Here is a 21,396-nt window from a genome sequence, read left to right as displayed (position 1 = left end):
AATGGGAAGAAAGAGAGCTCCATTCCCGTGCAGCCTTATGTTGCTAAGGCATCTTGGTAGCCCAAGCCATTTCCTCACTTGTGTACTCACCAATCTCTCCAAGTTATTGGCGTGAGACACCGTGAGATCATACATTGAAATTGGCCACATCAGGCGTGGCAACAAGCCAAATTGGAAGCACCAGAGTTTCAGCAGGAAGAGCTGTATTATTGATTTTCTTGAGTCCACTGGCTGTCTCTTGCCTGAGTTGTTCCACCTGTTCGGCGTCTTTAAGATCTGCGGTGTACCACCGTCCAAGGCTTTTGATGGGCTTTTGAGTGACTGTTGGTATGGGCTCACCCTTTATACAGAACCTGTCATTGGTAAGCCTGCCCTTGACAATAGAAATGCTGTGGGATTTGCTTGGTTTGACCTCCATTTGTGCCCAACTAATGTTCTCCTGGAGCTTATCCAGCAGCCGCTTTGTACATGTTTTAATATGGATTTATATAGTTATATATACATTTTGATTGAAGTAAGTTAATATATTATATAAAATAATTGATTACATTTTGGTATTTGGTTGAAATGGCATCATGCCCATCCATTTCTTAAAATTTTGTTGTTCAATCGTTGTTCAATGTACAGAATTGTTGCTCTATTTGGTAACCGATTACAATCTTACAATTGTTTTGTAGTTAGATATTATACATCTTGAAAAAATGAAATCAAATGAAAAGTTTGATGAACACACTTGACTTATAGCATTATGAATACACTTGCCTTATAGCATTATGAATATCATGTTCCGAATACAATGTCGTTCTTATGTTTCTATTGTTTACACTTATATGCATTTACCGTAAACGCTGCTTTACAACGGTGCACTGCAAAATTGTAACAAATGCACAAAAATAAATGTTTTAATTTAATATTTGTTAATATTTACAAAAATAAATGAATCCCTGGTTACTGTATGCTTTTATTATATGAAAAACAGCTGTTTTAGAATGACATTAGCATGATTTTGATCAAATCAATGATGGGCTTTAATGAAATATGTACTTGTCACCTAGTGTGGAGCTGGGAGGAGTGTTTCATCGCCAGTGTCTTACATGCAACCTGTTCGAAAGATGTAACGTCTACAAAGCAGACTTTAGTCCTAACCAGACATATCTTACTCTCTACTGCTTGGGTAAGATGTCTTTATTTCACCAACACACTTAAGCAGATGAAAGACAAACATTTCTGCTCATGTTATTCTTTTAAATCTCTGTCATATATTTACAGGGCCAGGTGTCCCAAGAGTGACTATTCACAGCACAAGTGACCCATCCAGTGAGTGGGATGTTGTATTTTTCTCGTTAAGACTTGTTATGAGGTCAACCATTACTTGCCTTTAGAAAAACATAGATTTTGTCAAATAGTTGTATATTAGTAGTTAGCTTTTGGTGTTTGCTAAAATGTTGTGTTGTATGTTTAGCGTTGTATGCAAAAGGTGTTTGTAATGCATTAGGTCTATAATTTTCATCTTTTGAAAGATAAAATGGATGAAAAAATCCCATTGGTTACAATGTCAGAGGACCTAAGCCATATGTATAGGGACCATAATATCATACAGACTTGGGGCAGCCAGTTTTGCACATTTTTCAATAATTGTCGATACTTCTCAATATTTAAGACATACATTTTAATAATATGCACTACGGTTTCATCAAACCTGAATTTTATTGTCTGGCTACATGCTTTACTGTATTTATTTTATAGTTTTATAAAAACTGTAACTGCTAGATCATCCTGGGTTGAGTTTATGCCAAAACCTAATGAAGTTTGTGTATGGCTCTTGCAGAATACACAGTGGTGGAAGACAACAGCCTCCTTGCAATATCTCTCGAAACCAAAAGGCTTCCCGAGATGCTTTTCCGGACATTTTCCACCGAAAACAATGGTAAAGATTTCTTAATTAACCAATTGCATTTCTCCTTCAGCACGAATTGATCTTAACCTTTTAAAAAGCCAACTACACTTAGAAATCAATCAGATAATTGTTTCAGTTTTGTTAATTGGATCCTCACAGCTGCACACAGACTCTGGGAGGGTTTGCACCTGTCAACATGTGTGTATGCATTGACATGCATTGTACATCCAGCCCCAGTATGATGGTTTATGTGTGCGTTCTGCGCATGAGAGCTTGTTACAACCCAACAGGCTCGTGGGAGCTCATTTGCCAGTGGTTAGAATATTGATGAGCCAGTACCCAGACTTCTTTGCAGTACGGTACAGTAACGGCGTCCGTTAGTTAGGTTGTAACTGTTTTCATGAATAATTACAGACCTAGATCTGAAGATGTCTTTGCCCCCTGGATACGAGGGAAACCTCCACCCTCTTCTTATGATCATGTAAGTGTTTTCCCACACCTGTATTATTTCTTAAAAGGCAGCACTGTAATCTGCACGCATTCTGGTTAAAGGAACAGAACATGAAAATTCCGTTTTTTATTTACCCACCCTCAAGTTGTTCCAAATCTGTATAAATGTCTTTGTTCTGATGAACACAGAGAAAGATATTTGGAAGAATGCTTGTAACAAAACAGTTCTTGGCCACCGTTGACTAATATAGTAGGAAAAAATTCTTTATACATTTCTTTGTTCTGTTGAACACAAAAGAAGAAATTTGGAAGAATGTAAACCAAACATTTCTGGGGCACTTTTGACTACCATTGTCATTTTTCCTACTATGGTATTTATACAGAATTTATATTTTTTGATGAACTGTCCCTTTAAGGCATTTCACAAGTGCACTGTCGACTGCAAGACTGTGTGAAGTGTCATGACAACGCAGCATCCAAAGTTTACCTAAAACTTTAACAGTTTTTTTTTTTGCTGCACTACAAGCGATATTTTTTCCTTTGGGAAATGCAAATTACATTATGACTCTTCTCTCTCTTCATTGAGTTACATGTTTTATGAATGCTGCTGTATTAATAAGCAGTATGTAAGTTAATTAACTCTTTCCCTGTTTTTTTAGTTCCCAGCCATGAAAGTTATTATTTTCACAAAACTTTAATGGCAATCATAATATTTTTTTCAATATATAAACATACAATATATCAGATAAAAGAATACAGAGTACTTGTTTCTGGTACTTTCAGAAAATGGGTAACAGCAATAACAGTGAATCTATCTAGCTGTCTATCAGTCTGTCTGTCTATCTATCTAGCTACAGTATTTATTTATATATAGATAGTATATATATTTCATTTGTCACAATGAATCTAAATCATGACAGCTTTTCAAAGATTACCGCCTTATAAACCCCAGTCAGTGACAAAGAAAACTGTAGTGAGAATGTAAACAAATATAAATAATAATAAGCAATTCTATAAGGCATGCATGTTGCAAGAAAGAAGAGGTAAGCACTCAGAAATAAATATGAATACTTAATGTAACATGAAACAGTAATATTGTTCACTATACTTTAACATTTTTAAAAAACCTTGTCATAAATGGAGGTAAAAGAGTTCAGATGCAATTGAATGATCAGCTTGTTTGCAAATCTATACAACATCATGTCTATATACTTTTTTTGCCTCCATCCATCAAATCCTCCTTTCTACCCACACCTTTAGTGATGGTGCTCCTGGTATGCAGTCTGTAACGGAGGAGTTTGCCCTGGGCTGGCCGGAGGTTTTGTCCAGTCTGCACGGAGTGGCGCTTGCGTGGATCGACATCAGGAGCCGATTGTCACAGGGGCAGAAAAGCAGCACTATAGACCCTCGTAAACTAGGATTCCTCCGCATTAAAGATCAGCTCGGTGTCATTGAGTGAGTCGTTCTCTGTATTCACTTATTAAGAATGATACCTATTACATTTGATTATGAATGCCTAATGTCTTGATGTTAGTTTTTCTTCCATAATTACTTGGTTTTCTAATTGAATTTAATCCTACTCGAGGCAAGAAGCAATGTTTATATTTCAACTGAGAGTTAATTCAGCGGTTGCATATGAAGCGCTAACCATTTATCATGAGTCTTGCATTGCAGGTGGTTGATGCAGCTGCCGTACATCGATGGGAGAAGAATAGCTGTGTATGGAAAGGTGCAGTATCTAAAGTCTTGCTTTGAAATCTGATTGGATGAAATACGTTTAAAGCTGTTTTACCATTTTTGGCCAGTAAGCAACTAAGTTCCAGAAACAAGCTAAAAACATTTTGGAATTGTAGTCATAGTCGACTGGCAAGGAAAATCTCTATAAGATGATAAATAGTGTTAAACACACAGCCTCTTGTGGCCTTTTGTTTTAATACTGTATACACATTATTATCTTACAAAGACTTCTTACTGAAGACAGACTGACACGGAGTAGCAAATAATTGTATCACATTCTGTTTTTGAATATGTACTGAATCTGACATTATTTGTCTTCACAGGGCTTTGGTGGATATTTAAGTTTGAAGATGTTGACAGCAACTGATCGGATGTTTAAATGTGCTGCTGTTATGGCTCCTGTTACAGACTTCAAGCTCTACAGTAAGTGACACTTTTCTGTATTAAACAGAGCAATTTTTTCTTAGATTGCTTTGAAGTGTATAGAAAATACCATATTCAAATATGAATATGAAGATAATGTAGTGCCATGGTACGCATCTCTTTACAATCCCGGACCCAGAATTTATTGCTCATAGGTTGCGCTTTCAAAACTAGACTTCAGACATGTCTTGCAAGAATTTGGCATTTTGGCAAATGTGAGAACAGTTTAAGACAAGTTTTTTTGTGATTTGTCTTTTTATATGATGGGAAAGATGCCACAGAACTTTTGTGTAATTACGTCTATGTCTGACATGATCGGTCCTGACTCCTGATCTTCAAGGGCTGTTTTCCTGCAGAGTTTGGTTTCAATCCTGCTCCATTAAACCAACTGTAATTTTCCTCAAGGTGTTTTGAATTAGGAGCTAAACTCTGCGGGACAGTGGGTCTTTAGGAGCAGGACTGGACACCCCTCATCTGTATATAATCAATTTAATATGTAGTATACATTACACATAAACACTTGATGTGTGTGAAAACTGAATCATCCCTGTTTTTTAGGTGCCACTTTCTCAGAGAGATATCTGGGTGTCCCTGCAAAAGAGGAACATTCCTACATGGTATAACTTTCTCCTTCTTGGCTATTTCTTTTATTGTCAAGCATTATGTGGCTTTGATCCGAATATACTGTGGTAATTATTCTGTTGTTTTTGCAGACTGCATCTTTGCTGGACGACATCCACAAGCTTAAAGACGAAAGTTTTCTCCTCATACACGGGACTGCAGATGGTCAGTGTTTCACAGCTGCAGAAATCCCTCGAATATAAATAATTTGTGTCCTTGTTTTATAATTTGTAAAAAAATCTCCTGTCAGGTTTTTATAGTTTAACATTTTTAATTACATTTTTGGCTTTTTTCTTTTATTATTATTATTTTCTTTAGTTTTCAGTGTCTTAAGTTTAGTTTTTAGTCCTGATGTAATTAGTTTTTATTTTACTTTAAATATTTTAGAGCTCCTAGAGTTATGTGTTGAATGATATCATGCATATTTAAATATGTTTAACAGTGTTAAATTTCAGAGGACCGCCAAGATATTGCTATCTGGTGAGATTTTATGTTTAATGAAGGCGTGTTATAAAGCGTAACGTTTTAAAACTGATACTGTGTATCAAAAAACGAAATCTTAAAAATATTAAATTGTGGTCATTTTGATTTATTTTAAGTTTTGAGTCATGGGAGATGTTTTTAGTTCTTGTTTTTATTTGCTTATTTCTGTTGTTTTCTAATCTATTTGTTGATTTTATATGTCGGTTGTTTATCTATTATCTGTTATCTATTTGATCTATTACCTGTGACATTGTTTTGGTTGTGTGTGTGTGCATCTAGCTCGTGTTCACTTCCAGCACAGCGCTGAATTACTGAGTCGTCTAGTGAAAGTGGAGGCCAACTACACCCTTCAGCTGTACCCGGACGAAGGCCACAACTTAAGACATGAGCAGAGCATCCAGCACCTACACCGCACCCTCCTTCACTACCTCCAAAACTGCCTCAAACACGACCCCTTCCTCGAAGCAGAGGAGGAAGAAGAAGAGGAGGAAGAATAATCTCTTTCACTGTATCTTCAGAAGAGCCTCCAAGCACCAATGTCTGACTTGTGTTATGCCACCAAGAGAACAAAGAGCAAAGGCTCAGGAGGATCAAATCCACCAGCTATTTACAGCCAACACAATTTTCAAATATCAGATCAATGACCATAAATGTCAGAAAATGACAGCAGGGAGATGAAGCATACCCGATTCATACAGTCTACAAATGAAGCACATATGAAGTCATTCAATCTACATCTTTGATCAGGTTGTGGGTAAATGGGTAAAAGATGCTGCACAGGCATGTTCGATAGCCTTGATGTCACAGTGCCACCTTGTGGTGAACGACACTTCTTCAATATATTCTATGTGGTATGCAGCATGGGTGGTAGGGTTGGAAAATACACCAAAACGGCTTTGTAGTAGCCTATACTGTGGAAGATTTGACTGAATGTGAATTGCAACATATTCTTTGAACCTGGCTCTTGATATGCATGACAAACCGGCTGCATGGTGCTGTTTACCGTTTCAAAATCTCTGTGCCAAACCCTATAGGATCCTCTCATAACAAAGTGGAAATCGCACACCAGATGTCAGCATGTCTGTGCACGGACGGTCTGTTTAAAACCCAGAGAGCATCTTTAAAGCATTGCAGTATGCACAGGCTGTCCTGCCAATAAGGGTACAAAATCAATGCCACAATCTCAACATCACACTGCATGCTGCTGTTTACAGAAGCCCTTATACGGTTTACATCAAATCTCTACGTTGAGCCATGCTGTCTGTATTTTCACACTGTATTTTCACCGGCAGACAAACTTTATTTTTTTACTTTTTATTTTTGTCATGTTTACATACGAAATGTGCCAAATACTTTGTGACCAAACCTTTCAATATTAAGTTGTGTTACAGTTCTGAATGTGGCAGTTTGTGCATTTACTAAATTTTTATTTCATTGCAACTGATATCCCTGTAAAATAAGTACTGTGACGGTAGCATGTTACAGTGGTAATCAGTGCTCGAATTGAATCAAGGCTTATGGGGGGTCCCCACCATAAGACTTTTTTTGGTGGGGGTGGGGGTTAGTCTCGCAATATACAATTTATACAAAATACTAGGGCTGTCAAAAGATTAATCGCGATTAATCGCATCCAGAATAAAAGTTTGTGTTTACATAATATTTATCTGTTTACTGTGCGTAATAATTTTGTATTTATTAACACATACACATCCATGCATATATTTAAGAAAAATCTAAATATTGGTAAATATAAATAAATACATGTAAATATTTCCTAAATATGTATACTTGTGTATGTGTTTGTATTTATAAATACAAAATTAATATGCACAGTACATAGACATATGTTATGTAAACACAAACTTTTATTCTGGATGCGATTAAACGCGATTAATCTTTTGACAGCCCTACAAAATACACAATATATTTGATCATAATATGCATAACTATATACTATTTATTAAAAGCAGGCTTACATAAAAGAACAGGCTTCTTTTACTGTATTTTGGTTCAAATCAATGCAGGCTTGGTGAACAGAAATGACTTTTGAACAGTGTACGACCAACAGAATAATTCTAGCATTATTTACCAATGTAGTATTTACTATTTCCCCTAAAAACAACTGGATGATTGACACTTTGTGAATATAATGTTTGTTCCAAAAGACTTGTTTAAATGCAAGAAACTAGTTTATTAGGTATTAAGAATATAAATTGTGACAAGACCGGCTGTGTGTTAGTGTTGTGGGGATTTTTCAACGATTTCAGTGCAGTTTACATAGTTACGTCCAGTAGGTGGCGGCAAGGGTGAGTCTGTCAGCAGACCATTCAACCATTTCAGTCCAAAAGTCTGCTTTATTAAGGAACTAACTATGGCTATCAATATGTCAATCATAGAGTGAATCCCGCATTTATATGCCGATGTAATTCCCAAAAGCCGTTGGTCTGAGCAGCATGAAAAACAAGTTTTATACAATTCTGAGTGGATTATATAAAGCACAGAAACCGCACAACGAGCACTCCGATTATAATTACTAAAAAGCTGTCACTCATCTTCATCGAGAACTCTAGCACCCAGAACCAGGCCTAATAATAATTTACGCAAGGAATACAAAAGCCCCGACATGGAGTTGATAAATATAGTGGAAAGATATATAGAGAGAGAAAATTACCCCTCAAAAAAGTAGAAGCTTCCTCTTCCCGACTGCGAGTGGACGTTTATTATTCTCCACTTATTAGCTGAAGTTAGCTTCACCGGAGCGACGCTAATCAAGCAGTCATGTCAACGATGTCCTGCGATTAGCGGTCTTTAGCTGTGGGGCGGGGCGTTTAAAATTTAAAGAGACATGACAACTAGCCCATAAACAAACTTAATATAAATTATTGTAAATAATTAATTCACGAAATTTACCATATCCATTGCATGAATTTAATCACATTTGTCATTATCATTTTTACTCAAATAAAAATATCTGAGGGTCCCCCCAGCCCCCTTCAATTCGAGCACTGGTGGTAATACTGGGGTATTTTGATATTCATATTGTATTCTTATAACCATATTGCCAAACATATCAGATTAACTTTTTTTGTGTGGTATTGACATGCCATTACAATGATATTTTAAAGAGTAGCATAATACTACCATGGACCATGTTAAAAAAGGTATCACAATGCAAAAATATGCAAAAAATGGTACTAGCAATGTAGCACTTTTTTGTTAATTGTTCATTTATAATTGATATATGCAGGTTTGAGAAACCAGAAGTTCACCAGCTCATAACACAGTGACATCTGTTAAACAAAAGACATCATAAACTCATAACATAAATGATAACAGATTAGACAAGATAGCAATAAAAAGCAGTATTGATACTTTGAAGTATATTGCTTATTATTGTGATGAAATGCATATCACAGTGTTCTCACCTGCCTTGAACCTTCTCATTCGCCAATCAAATATTTACTTCGGAAACTTTTTGTGAGCTTCATTTATTGCTGAAATGTATGTATGTAAAAACCTTGTAAGTTCCGTGCAAACCTTGTGAAGCAAGTTACATATTTCAGAATGTTATATTGTGCTGTTGGTCCAAGAAACTACAGAGCCATGCTAATGTCATAGGCAGCATGATGTCTGTTTGAATTGAACATCCCATTTGTTTTTGATTAACCCTTTTCCAATAAAGTCTACAATCTTTGTGTATATTATGTTCATATTATAGTTAAATTGAGGGCGATTTACATGCATGTATAACCGTGATTCATATAAATGGGTACTGGCATAAAAAGCTTCTGAAGGATAGTTAACTTAAAAATAAAAACATTGACACTATTTCTGTGGAAACAGATATTTTGAGGAATGTGTAGGTGGTTTTGTGCCCATACAATGGAAGTCAATGGGGACCAGTGTTGCAAACATTCTTCAAAATGTCTTTTGTGTTCTGCAGAAGAAAGAAAGTCATATAGATTTGAAACGACCTCATAGTGAATTAAATATTAAATAATTTTAATTTTTTGGTAAACAATTATTTCAATTCAAACATTTATTGTGCTCTTTGCAATGTAATTTAACTTAAATACATTCATTACAGGGATAATGTAACTATAGTATAGTAAGTATAATGTCCTGGCAATACAAAAAAACTAATTACCAAAGTAATAAAATTAAAAAGAAAGTCAATCGAATCAATGGGGGAATATAACCGATTTTTCCACCTAAAAGTCCACAGTCAAGTCACCACATCCTGATTTTAAACAGGCAGTTAAAAAACACCTATGGACCAACGTCTACGTCTGAATAATGTATACGCTGCCTTTCCCTGCGCCAATCAAACAAAAACGCGATGATTGCACTTACCAATAAAAATTCCTCATTCGATTTTCAACCAATCAAATTACGTATTTCCGTTCCGTCCTCACCAGAACCCTGTACGATACAAACCGCGCCTACAACAGGGCCTGACTCCCTTTTCAACCTTCACTGCGAGCACGGTACCGAGAGGGGCACCTTCAAGCAGGGGTCGATTAAAAACCACTTCTGATATTTATATACACATACAGAAATCATGTCCTTCCTCTCTATCAGCAGATTAGCCCCGAGGCTCCTCAGTTCAAAGGTAGGAAAGTTTTATTTTCATTACACTGACTGAAGAGACAAGCTGCTCGCCGGATTGCTTAGCTTAGCATAGTTTATCTGACTGACAGACAGGAAGTCTGGCCCTTTTAATAAAAAAGAAACATCATAAATCATATTTTAAAGCGATTTTGGGACATTTGGGTGGGGTGGGTGTTGTGTTTCTTTGCCTTGTCGTTGTACGTGTTTTTTAAATCAATCACAAAACCTAGTTAGTTGACTGTCTGAACAGCAGTTCTGGTCATCATTGGCGCGTTACTTTATGTTTAAACGCGCTTGTTATGTCCAAAAACGTACAAAATACTAGCCAAACACATATATTGCTCCCTAGATAGGCAGCAAGTTTTTAGTCATAGACACTAAACAGCTGTTTCGTATGGTTAGCTTTAGCTTCGTTGAATGAGAATGATTTATTTTTTATTTATGAGAATGGTGTCTGTCATTGAGTTGTATGTTCTTGGCCTTGTAATAACGCAATTTAATGACTTGAGACCAGTTAAATTAGTCTTAATACCAATTAGCAATAGCGTGTCTCAGTCGTTACAATGTACCAAAAGAAATAAAACCAGTTTGACATCTGTGATCTCCACCTGGTCTGTAAAGGTCAGCTGTAGTTTGACAGATCTGTTGGTGTTTGTTGCGTATTAGACCTTCATCATCATTCATTGTTTTAATAATCAGACTGATAAATTTGCTTTACCGAGGGTCGGATCCTGTTTATAAAGACCATGATTTCAAAAATCCGTGCTGCTAATAGACATACGTTATACATGTACTATAATATGACAATTAACATTTAAGGACACGACTCATCCTTTTGGAAGTACACTTGAATATTATTTCCTGGATGATGCTGAAACCTTTAACAGGAATCAGGAAGAGAGTACTGTATTATGTGATTTCCATAGTTACATGTCATACAAATATTGTTTCTCAATAAAGTTGTGTTCTTGCGTTAAAATGTGTGACTAGTGGTGTTAACATCTGACTTCAATGTGATATTCTTTGTTGCAGCGAAAGGAATCACAGGCTCTTTAAGGGTGTCAAAGGGCACCCATGACCCAGTGCACTTTATCCTTACGCTGCGGTCCACTCATAAGACTATACAGTCATAATTGTTGTTACTACAGAGATAAGGCCATTGCCACACTGTGGGAATGACAGTAGTATTGTAATTTAGGTTACTGTGCTCTTGTGATCCCTAGTTAACACTTCATTCGCATCCCTACGTGACCTTTGTACTCAATGGAAAATTTCTTACTAGTCTCACTATTGGCATGTAATCTGCTGTTTGGAGTTCATGCGATACGCATTTTGTATGTCCGTAATTAGCTTTATTCTTCAAGATAATGTATTTGACGCTGTTCAGACATGGACTGTTGGGACTAGCTTTGGTAAACACTTGAGGGCACTAAGTAGATACACCGAAATGACACTGCAGAGGTGAACATGGAGCTTGGCTTAGAATTTAATGCGGATTGCAAGGCAGTCTGCGTCTGCGATACTGCATAAATCTTTTTATGCAAATTATACAGCTCTACCCATCTTGTATTTTTGTTAAAGCATTCAGAGCAGCAAGTCAATGTTAGAAAACATCTCAAGCATGCAGACCCGTCTGACACAGCTGTCTACCTGTCATCTGCTTAAAGAGTGTTGTAAAACATGTTTCTCAAGGAGCTTTAGATATCATGAGCAGCTTGTCCATTATGACTTCTCTTAAAAAAACAAACACAAAGGACTAATTCGTCTCACATGCCTGCCTAAGAATCCATCTGCATGCTATTTCTAGTGACCCCTGCTAACACGGTGACCCCAACTGCATAGAATAGGACCCCTGCTAACACGGTGTCTCAACTGCATAGAATAGGAGACCATTTTGGTCACCTTGATGCTCTTATCGAGGTCACTGTTAGATGTCGTATGGATTGGAATAGCTGAAATGGCTTGCTTTCTATGCAATCTATTGGAAGTGGTCGGGTTGAGGTTGGTCAAGGATTGGAAGCCTTATTAGTGGTCTTTAATACATACTTACTACTACTCAAATTTAGGTTATACCATAGAACATGAGTTTTAGAATGTGGTCTTTTTATGTATTTGTAATGGTACTTTGTGTGACTTTATGAGGAACTATATTACTTTTAAAAACAATCAGACTTTGGAAGATTACCAGTTTCACCATTTTTAAAATCCAAAGTAATATGTAACAGAATAATGAAAGTGTTTCTCATGTGTATTTCAACCGTATTTAAAAAATAAAGTCAGAGAGATGTCGGTTTTGCCAGTTGTTGATTAATACCAGCTGTGAAGTATCACAACTCGCTTAAGCAGTCACGTCACATGAAAATAAGTGAACGGTGTCCCAATGTGAAGTGAGCCAGGGTCCTTACCAGTGCCCGGACCTGTGTACACGATATACTGATTCACGATCTCGGGAGCTGATCGAGTCTCGGGGTAGTTTGATTTTAACTATTAATTTCACTATGATTTTAATCTTTAACATGGTCTTACTCAAAATCACAAAAATGTCTATGGCTGGGGTTTCACAAGCAGGGTCACATAAAAAAGCCTGTTATGTAATGACTCTCTTCTACTAGGGACAAGCTAACAGCTGCACGCAGCCTCAACTTTGTGCTGCACAGCTGCACGCAGCCTCACAGATTACACGGCCGTGGGCAAGGAATGAAGGGCAGCCACTAACAGTTCTTTAACAACAGTTCTTTAACAACGATAACAGCTTCTCTGTAAATGAACCCATGGTATAGTTTTTATGAGTTTTTCTTAGGGTCTTTTGGCTACGTCATGTAGCTACTGTATGTTGTGAGGGCACAGTGTCACCTTTATCTAATATTTATCTCTATTTTTATATCTTATGTATTTTATGTGCTGGATAGATGTTGTTTGTGTGTTAAGAATGACTGTGGCTGCTGATGATGTAACAATTTCAATTTCCTGCGAAGGATCAATAAAGTATATAATAATAAGAGTGACATGTGGGAGTGTTTGAGCCCAATGGTGCAGGAAGTATTGGCTCTTGTTCCAGAAGGTGCCATAACCTTGAGATCATTTCCCGCGTAATTCCACTCAGTCTCTCAGACTTACGGTTTCTTACATTGAAAAGCAGCTGTATATGATGTATTTTCCATCCTCATGTTTCATTAAAAAAAAGATAAGAGGCATATGTTTGCAAATTATAACAGCTTGTTGTAATACAACACCAGATTGCTTTGGATCAGAAAGGTAGCATTTGTGAAGATTAAGGAACACACAAATAAACTAGATTTGTAAATGTTTTGTGACTTTTGTAAGTGGCGATTAGCAGCACAATGCTCGTCTGTTGTGAATTGTTGCTATGGGTTTGTTGGGTTTGTTAGGATGTTAGACGTTGGCCCTAGAGAACCCACCCCATCCTGTATAGTGTTCTCTTCCCTTGGTAGGGGCTGTTATATTATTCACCAGGTGAAACCTATTGGTGGACTCAGCACAAAATCGACTGTTTTATAAACTGCATGTTTGATATAATCCATGTTTAACACTTCAATATGTAACGTAATGTTATGAGCACTGGGAAATATTCAGATCACATTGATCAGTAAGAAAATCGAAGCCTCCTCATCGCATCATCTTTACGTCCGTGCCCTTAAATCATTCTGACTCTGTTTAGCGCATGGCAAATTTCATTGTGACTGCTACCTTGCTTGTGGTTGAGACCTTTAAATGCAGAGATTCAGAGGTTTGCCAGGGATGTGGGTGCTTAAGCATGGTGGTTAAGGATTACGTGTGTCATACATTTGATCGATACATTTTTTTTTTTAGAAAATTTGTAATGTTGTGTATCTGTGGTGTTTACAAAACGGTGCTCTGTTTGGTGGAGCATTCGGACCACCCCAGACCAGTATAACAACATTAACTCATGTTTGGGAAACCTGTATTGTGGTGAAGCAGGTCAAAGGTGACAAAGATTTTAGGTTCAAAGCCTGCAAGGGTTCATTATTATTCCTTTATGTAGACACTTAACCTCTGGTCAGGGATTTTTAGAAGATGCATTAGCTAAAGGACATAGCAGTACATGGCTTTGACAGAAAAATGCATTGACATTGATGTACTCCTGCAGTGAATTAGGTGTTGTCTGACCATTGATCCTTTATGTTAAAAGGACAAAAAGATGCTACTTAGAACTGTGACTTGAAAGCCTGTAGAAAATGTTGTCATTAATATAGTGAAACCTTTGCTTGTAATTCAAACCGAGTGAAAGCGTTGCTATCGCGACTGGTGGATTTTGCATAGTGAATGTGTAACTGAAGTCACCTGCCTTGCAGATGTCAGCAGGCAGCAAACGATCTCCTATATTTTTGTTAGCCCAAGCTATTATAATAATTATAACTTCCTCTGTACAGCATTGTTCATAAGTCTCGTTTTCTTTTCCAGAATGCAGCATGCGTCCTTGTTGCAGCCAGAAATGTCAGCGGATCCACGGTATGTGTCTGCATCTGCTCACACGTTACATAAACACGTTTACCTTTTATTTACCATTGATGACAGCCAGAAGCAGTCGTTAGATTTTAAATGAATTACGGTGGAGTTTAGATCACAGCCCTGGCTTTGGTTAACATCACATTTTATGTCTGTTTCAGTGTTTCATACAGAATTCACATTCAGCCTTCAAAAAGCACTTTGTGTTTTTCGCGGAGAAGAACTGTTAAGTGTGTTTGTGCCATATCCACTGAAGCTGTTGTCCACTGAAACCTGACCTTGCGTTCCTTGATCTTTTACAGAATTTGAAAGACGTCCTGGCAGACCTCATTCCCAAAGAACAGAGCAGGATCAAGAGCTTCAGACAGCAGCATGGCAAAACCAATATCGGTCAGATCACCGTAGACATGGTGAGCGAAACATCTGTCATCACTACATTACAATCAGTCCAAATTAGCAATGACCATTAGGAACAGTGTACAGAACAATGAGTATCAATTGCACAGCAGACTTTTCAACATATGTGGACTTATCTTTTATTGTATATTTATGTGAGTTATGACATTAGTTCAGTGAGTGTTGCCTAACACGCCTGACCAGTCTTGCAACCCACCATACACACAGCAGTTGTTTTGCTCTCTGATTCGACAGACTGTCTTTTCAAAGACCATCAGGCCGTGGTGTGATTTCTGTTAGTACACTACAGTTTCTTTCAGCTGAAAAGCACCTGACTTTTATTATGACGCATGATGCCAGAGAAATAAGATGAAGGGAGGGTTAGTGGTTTAGAAGTGTGTTTGTAGAGGTATATGAATGTTTGTTTGTTTCCTGTGTTGAACAGGTTTACGGAGGAATGAGAGGCATGAAGGGTTTAGTGTACGAGACCTCAGTGCTCGACCCCGATGAGGTGAGTACACATCGCGAGCAAACACATGAACACTTTCTGACAGGTACCGCACCCTTTAACCAAGTTGCATAAGATTGTTTAATATCACTGCTGTCCTGCGGAAACCTTGTATCTCCATATTTTTATTTTTTGGCATAAATCATTATTATTGGTCACCCTTTATGTTTGCCAAGTATCTAACCAATAAAAAGTATTAAAGTGCTTCTCAACTTTGAAACAATGTGTTAATCATGTAAAAAGTACAGTGTTTTTCCATTAAAGCGGCAACGAGTAACTTTTGCTTACTGTTGCCCCACGTGGTTGTTTAGCGGAATTGTCTGTGTGCAGTGTCGTGAAAACTGTCGCAAAGATTTCCCGCTGGCAGCTCAATACGCGTGAGTTTGTTTACAAAGCCGACGGACCCGGCGGACCCAGATACACTATGAAAACAGCGCATAGCATGTGTATATATATATAACAACAACATTAGCCTACTCAACGACTGAACTGCTCAACATTTTCGCGGTTTACTGGTCTGAACTAAAGAATCTGCTACTTTTTACCACAACACGTTTATTGTGTTTTTTAGTCTTCATTTACAAGCACTACACACATTCATGACAAGACACGACAACATGCTAGCTATCGACACCGGCAACCATATATTATCTCTCAGCTAGTGTGAACCGGTGGTGCGCCAATGACACAGACTAATAATAGCAAATACGTTCAAAAGTACAGGACAGTAACAAAAAATGTACAAATAACACTTACAAATCCAGGAGCCGGACCGCTAGGTCTGCATCCGTTTTGCAACCCGTTGCCTCTTGCTGCTCGCGCCACTGAGTGTAAACCCGTCCGATATTGATTCGTGACCGGCCTCGTGTCCGATCACTCTCTCGCTTTCTTTTCTTTGCTTCCTCCGACAAAACCCTCTTTGGTTTTTTGGCTGGCTCTGCCATGGTGATGTTTTGGTTCGTTTCGTCTTACTGTTAGCTCTGCTGCTGGCCAACTTCTCCCAGGCTACGAGTAAAACGTGACGTCACGTATGCCTTAAAGCAGGGGATAGGCGGGGCTTGTACCGGCCCGAACACCAAAGTTACAAGTGCAATTTCAGCCGATAGGAGGCTGCTTAGGTAGCAACGGCAGTAAAATTCGTCCAGTTAAAAGTTGTCCTACCACTAAAATAATTTTAGAGACATTATTTTAAGGTCAGAAAGTTACTCGTTGCCGCTTTAAAACATGGCCAAAAATATCATCGAAAACCATAAAATGAATTCATCCGTGTGCATGTAGATGTGAATCTTGATTGTGAAACTGTATCGTCAATGATAAAAAGCTCTTTATTTGCACAAAGTTGTTGCCTAAAGCTAAAAATAGAAAAGGGCCTTGGATAACACACAGCAGCACTTTAAATAAATATATTTAGTCTATGGTTATCCAGCTAACTTTGTCTAAATGTTAACTTTATTGAAACAGACGGATATGCTCATTTTGTTTGTCGACGCATCTTTAGGGCATCCGTTTCCGTGGTTACAGCATTCCAGAATGTCAGCAGCTGTTGCCCAAGGCTCCTGGTGGAGAGGAGCCACTGCCAGAGGGTCTGTTTTGGCTGTTGATCACAGGACAGGTGCCCAACGAGGAGCAGGTGAAGAAAAATCCTCGCAACCCAAGTCTGGATCATAATATAAAATGTCAACCTCCTGCAGCAGTCGTCAGCTTTTATATCTCTTAACTCCGTCGTCTTTGTCATTCGTGTCCTCAGGTGAATTGGTTGTCTAAGGAGTGGGCCAAGCGTGCAGCTCTTCCCTCTCACGTGGTCACCATGCTGGACAATTTCCCCACCAACCTGCACCCCATGTCCCAGTTCAGCGCCGCCATCACGGCTCTGAACAGCGAGAGCAGTTTCGCTCGGGCGTACTCTGAGGGTGTCAACAAGGCCAAGTACTGGGAAGTAAGTCAGCCGCAGCGGGATGTGCGGTTTTCAGGGAACGGGAGTATAGGATTTCATGGTAAATATTACCATGACAAACATTTATGGTTGTGTGCAGTTTGTGTATGAGGATTCCATGGACTTGATCGCTAAGCTTCCCTGCGTGGCGGCTAAGATCTACCGTAACCTGTACCGCGAGGGCAGCAGCATCGGCGCCATCGACTCCAACCTGGACTGGTCACATAACTTCACCAACATGCTGGGCTACAGCGAAACACAGTTCACAGAACTGATGAGGCTCTACCTCACCATTCACAGGTGATGACCTCATACTCAATGACTCATTTGTCATAAACCCTTCTGTCAAGCTTGTGGAATTTGAACCTCAGAAAACATCTCGTGTTGTGTTTTATGAAGGCTGAAGAATGCTTTCCCTTCAGGGGGAAACTACATTTGTGAAGGAATTTAGCTTTTTTCATGCCTTTTACGAAATCCTACTTGGAATATCTTGTCATTATTCATTGTGAGTCTGAAGAGTGTAAGCAAATCCTGGAAACTTAATTCAGTGAATCGATTCTGCCCTTTAGTTATGAATATAAACAGAACACAATAAGGCAGTGTAATCTAGTTTTAGTCGGTGTCTTCTGTCTATAAGATGTGTAACACATGCACATATTTATTTTCTGTCCAGTGACCATGAGGGTGGAAACGTCAGCGCACACACCAGCCACCTGGTAGGCAGCGCTCTGTCCGACCCCTATCTCTCCTTCAGTGCTGCTATGAACGGCCTGGCAGGACCTCTGCACGGACTGGCCAATCAGGTTTGAGCCACTAAAATCTAACTATAGGTTACCTAAATTTTGATCTATATTGCATTGTGCGTGATATAGGGCTGTTAAACAGTTAATCACAATTAATCACATCCAGAATAAAAGTTTGTTTACATGATGTTTCGTGTACTGCGCATATTTATTTTGTATTTATAAACGCGTACATGTATATATTTAGGAAATAGTTGCATGTATTCATATATAATTTTTAAATATTTTTTCTTAAATATATACACGTGTGAATGCGTTTATAAATACAAAATTACTATGCACAGTACACAGACATATATTATGTAAACAAACTTTTCTGGATGCTATTAATCGCCATTGATCATTCAACATCCCTAGGGTGATAAATAATAGTTAATGCATTATCTTGATAGTGAACTTGTGTTTTGGTGCCGTTTGGCACATCAATCTTAAATTTCAACAAAATTCAATATTACTGATATTCTGTTATTTTATATCTTTAGCAGAATTATCAGAATATTAGATATTATCTAGATACGTTGCCCAGCCCTAATTATTTAAAATAATCAAATTTGATAGTTAGTTATACAGCTTTTAACTTGCATTCATTTAAAAGCTACGTTTTTCTTTTGTTCATGATGTTCCACGTCTGTCCTGCAGGAGGTACTGGTATGGCTCACAGCCCTGCAGAAGGAGCTCGGCGGTGAGGTTTCTGACGAGAAGATGAGGGATTACATTTGGAACACACTTAAATCAGGCAGAGTAAGTGATCTTACACGTCTCAACAGTCGAAGAACAAAATGCAAACAGACTAAATGCAAACGGCTCATTGTCTCTAATCTACCGTGTCATTAATCAGGTGGTGCCAGGTTATGGTCACGCTGTGCTGAGAAAGACAGATCCTCGCTACACCTGCCAGCGCGAGTTTGCCCTCAAGCACCTTCCCAACGACCCCATGTTCAAGCTGGTCGCTCAGCTCTACAAGATCGTACCCAATGTGCTGTTGGAGCAGGGCAAAGCCAAGAACCCCTGGCCAAATGTAGACGCTCACAGCGGAGTCTTGCTGCAGGTAACCAGATATGAAGTGGTGTAGAAACTGATTAATTCTATATTGGCATCATTTCTTAAACGCATCTAGCGTCCTGTTTTTCAGTATTACGGCATGACTGAGATGAACTACTACACTGTGCTGTTTGGCGTGTCCCGGGCCCTGGGCGTTTTGGCTCAGCTGGTGTGGAGCAGAGCGCTCGGCTTCCCTCTGGAGCGTCCCAAGTCCATGAGCACGGACGGACTCATGGGTCTGGTTGGGACCAAGTCAGGCTAGAGAGGAAGAGACCGTGCCAGCGGAGTGGGAAAAGGAAGGGGAGGAGCTTAACCTACAGTAGAAACAAGCCTACGGGCTAAGGGATTTAAAGAGACAGTACACTTTTAAATGTCATCTAAAAGGGCCTTTGTTATTAATTGCGTCAGGATATTAATCTTTCTTACCCGACAACACACACATCAGCTACTTTTTCACTCTCGCACTTGAAGATTCATAACTCGCATGGATTTTTCAGGTCTTATGAACAATTCTTCCTTCAGTGTACAGGTTTGAATGCTTGCAAGAATACAGCTGAGAAATCAAATCTATTTATCTGTTATTCAATACTAGTTCAGAAGAGTTAGCGCTTCACTTAGTATGTAAATAAACCCTTTATTAGAACAAACAGATGCTTTATCCTCAGCGGTCATACAAACTCAGTTTTAGTCTTGATATATTTATTTTCCTGAAATCAGATGTTCACGCGAGCCTTGACAAAAGTCCTGCTCCGAGCCTGTCAGAAAACTATGCAATTTGACAGCGCGTCCCTCTAGATAACATCAACATGTCTCTCCTCATAAGAGCACTCCATTATGGCAAACAGGTCCTCTCTCAATCGAATTGATTCTGTGACTTCAGTTCAATTTGAGAAGCTTGTACATTTGTTGAAAAGGGTACTGCCCCTTTAAGTTATCTCTCATATTGCTGTCTGACTTCAACCTATCATCTTTGTCTTCTTGTGGTTGTTGTTTGTCGACACGCTTGTTTTGGTGCACCCTCTTATTTGAAATATCGATCTGTTCCGTTACATGAATGTCTAAAGAACATATTAGTGAGACACACAGGTACTAATGGCTGGCACTAATAGCTTTACTGTTCAACTTGAATCTGTAGAACTTGGATTTGAGTTATTTACACAAGTAATTGTAGTTGTAGGTGATTTGTGTATCAACTTGAGAGCAAGCTGAACAATCTAAGTCAATGTCCTGTCTGTGCTTATTCTGTCCGTGTTCATCGAGCGTTTTTAATAACCTCTACTTAAAACCATAATCATTAGAAATACATTTTCTTTTAGCTGTTTGGAGTTCTTTTTAGTTTTGTACAACCATGTTTTGTGTAAAGCGTCAATCATTTTGTGTAGGTATACATAATTTGTGGTTTTATTTATTCATGTAAATATTGCTTGAATGTATGAACTGTTTAAACATATCAAAACAGCCTTCCAACAAGCATAACCAACTATAATCACACACCTCACCCTTTATTTTAAATAAAGCTATACCTTTAAATGAAAACATGGAAATATCTTTTAAATTGTCGTATGATCTGACCTTGGGTTTGGGTTTTCACGCTTGCTCTCAGGGGTGGTTTTTTTTCTGAAAATCCGAAAGCTCTTATTGCCTCCATAAGCACTCCATTAGCTAACAATGGCACCCGTGTCACTAGTCATAACAAAATATACTTGTCCAGTTGCCCACGCCCTTTCCAGTATGTCTGTTTATCTTCATGGTGTATGTGCATGTTTTGTGTCACGTCAGGATCTCTTAAATAATGAACAATATAAAGATGAAGATGATTGGTTAAAGTCAGATCTAACAGGGGAATGGGAGGGAAATGAGATATTTGGTTTAAATGAGTAAATTGATTTGGGGGAAGAAGCTTAAGTGAACAAAAAAAAAAAAACGAGAAAACTTGACAACGGAAAACCAATAAATGTTTTTAACAAAATGTTCTTGCGTCCTTTCTATTTCTGTATAGCACAAC

General features: G+C 38.3%; 2 protein-coding genes across 3 annotated transcripts in view; both read left to right on the top strand.

Annotated features, from left to right (window-relative positions):
- The window catches only part of LOC130544895 (inactive dipeptidyl peptidase 10), a 46,221-nt gene extending 36,893 nt beyond the window's left edge, over positions 1 to 9,328 (top strand). For both annotated transcript variants that reach the window (XM_057319061.1, XM_057319062.1), the window contains 10 exons: positions 1,056 to 1,174; positions 1,270 to 1,317; positions 1,829 to 1,927; positions 2,312 to 2,378; positions 3,608 to 3,802; positions 4,022 to 4,076; positions 4,408 to 4,507; positions 5,066 to 5,124; positions 5,221 to 5,293; positions 5,891 to 9,328. In XM_057319061.1, coding sequence (XP_057175044.1) covers positions 1,056 to 1,174; positions 1,270 to 1,317; positions 1,829 to 1,927; positions 2,312 to 2,378; positions 3,608 to 3,802; positions 4,022 to 4,076; positions 4,408 to 4,507; positions 5,066 to 5,124; positions 5,221 to 5,293; positions 5,891 to 6,108 — 1,033 coding nt within the window. In that variant the 3' untranslated portion in view covers positions 6,109 to 9,328. The remainder of the gene's footprint in view (positions 1 to 1,055; positions 1,175 to 1,269; positions 1,318 to 1,828; positions 1,928 to 2,311; positions 2,379 to 3,607; positions 3,803 to 4,021; positions 4,077 to 4,407; positions 4,508 to 5,065; positions 5,125 to 5,220; positions 5,294 to 5,890) is intronic.
- A 742-nt stretch (positions 9,329 to 10,070) lies between these two features.
- On the top strand, positions 10,071 to 21,360 carry cs (citrate synthase). Its single transcript, XM_057319074.1, has 11 exons — positions 10,071 to 10,223; positions 14,666 to 14,713; positions 15,013 to 15,120; positions 15,552 to 15,617; positions 17,113 to 17,244; positions 17,362 to 17,550; positions 17,648 to 17,847; positions 18,221 to 18,350; positions 18,990 to 19,091; positions 19,189 to 19,398; positions 19,483 to 21,360. Exons 1-11 carry the CDS (start codon positions 10,173 to 10,175, stop codon positions 19,651 to 19,653), a joined length of 1,407 nt encoding a protein of 468 aa, XP_057175057.1. The 5' UTR covers positions 10,071 to 10,172; the 3' UTR covers positions 19,654 to 21,360.
- Positions 21,361 to 21,396: the final 36 nt, after the last annotated feature.

Source organism: Triplophysa rosa, linkage group LG21, assembly GCF_024868665.1.
Source record: "Triplophysa rosa linkage group LG21, Trosa_1v2, whole genome shotgun sequence".
Taxonomy (NCBI): Eukaryota; Metazoa; Chordata; class Actinopteri; order Cypriniformes; family Nemacheilidae; genus Triplophysa; species Triplophysa rosa.
Note: the sequence above shows the minus strand (reverse complement) of the source record. Positions and strands in the feature narration are given on the sequence as shown.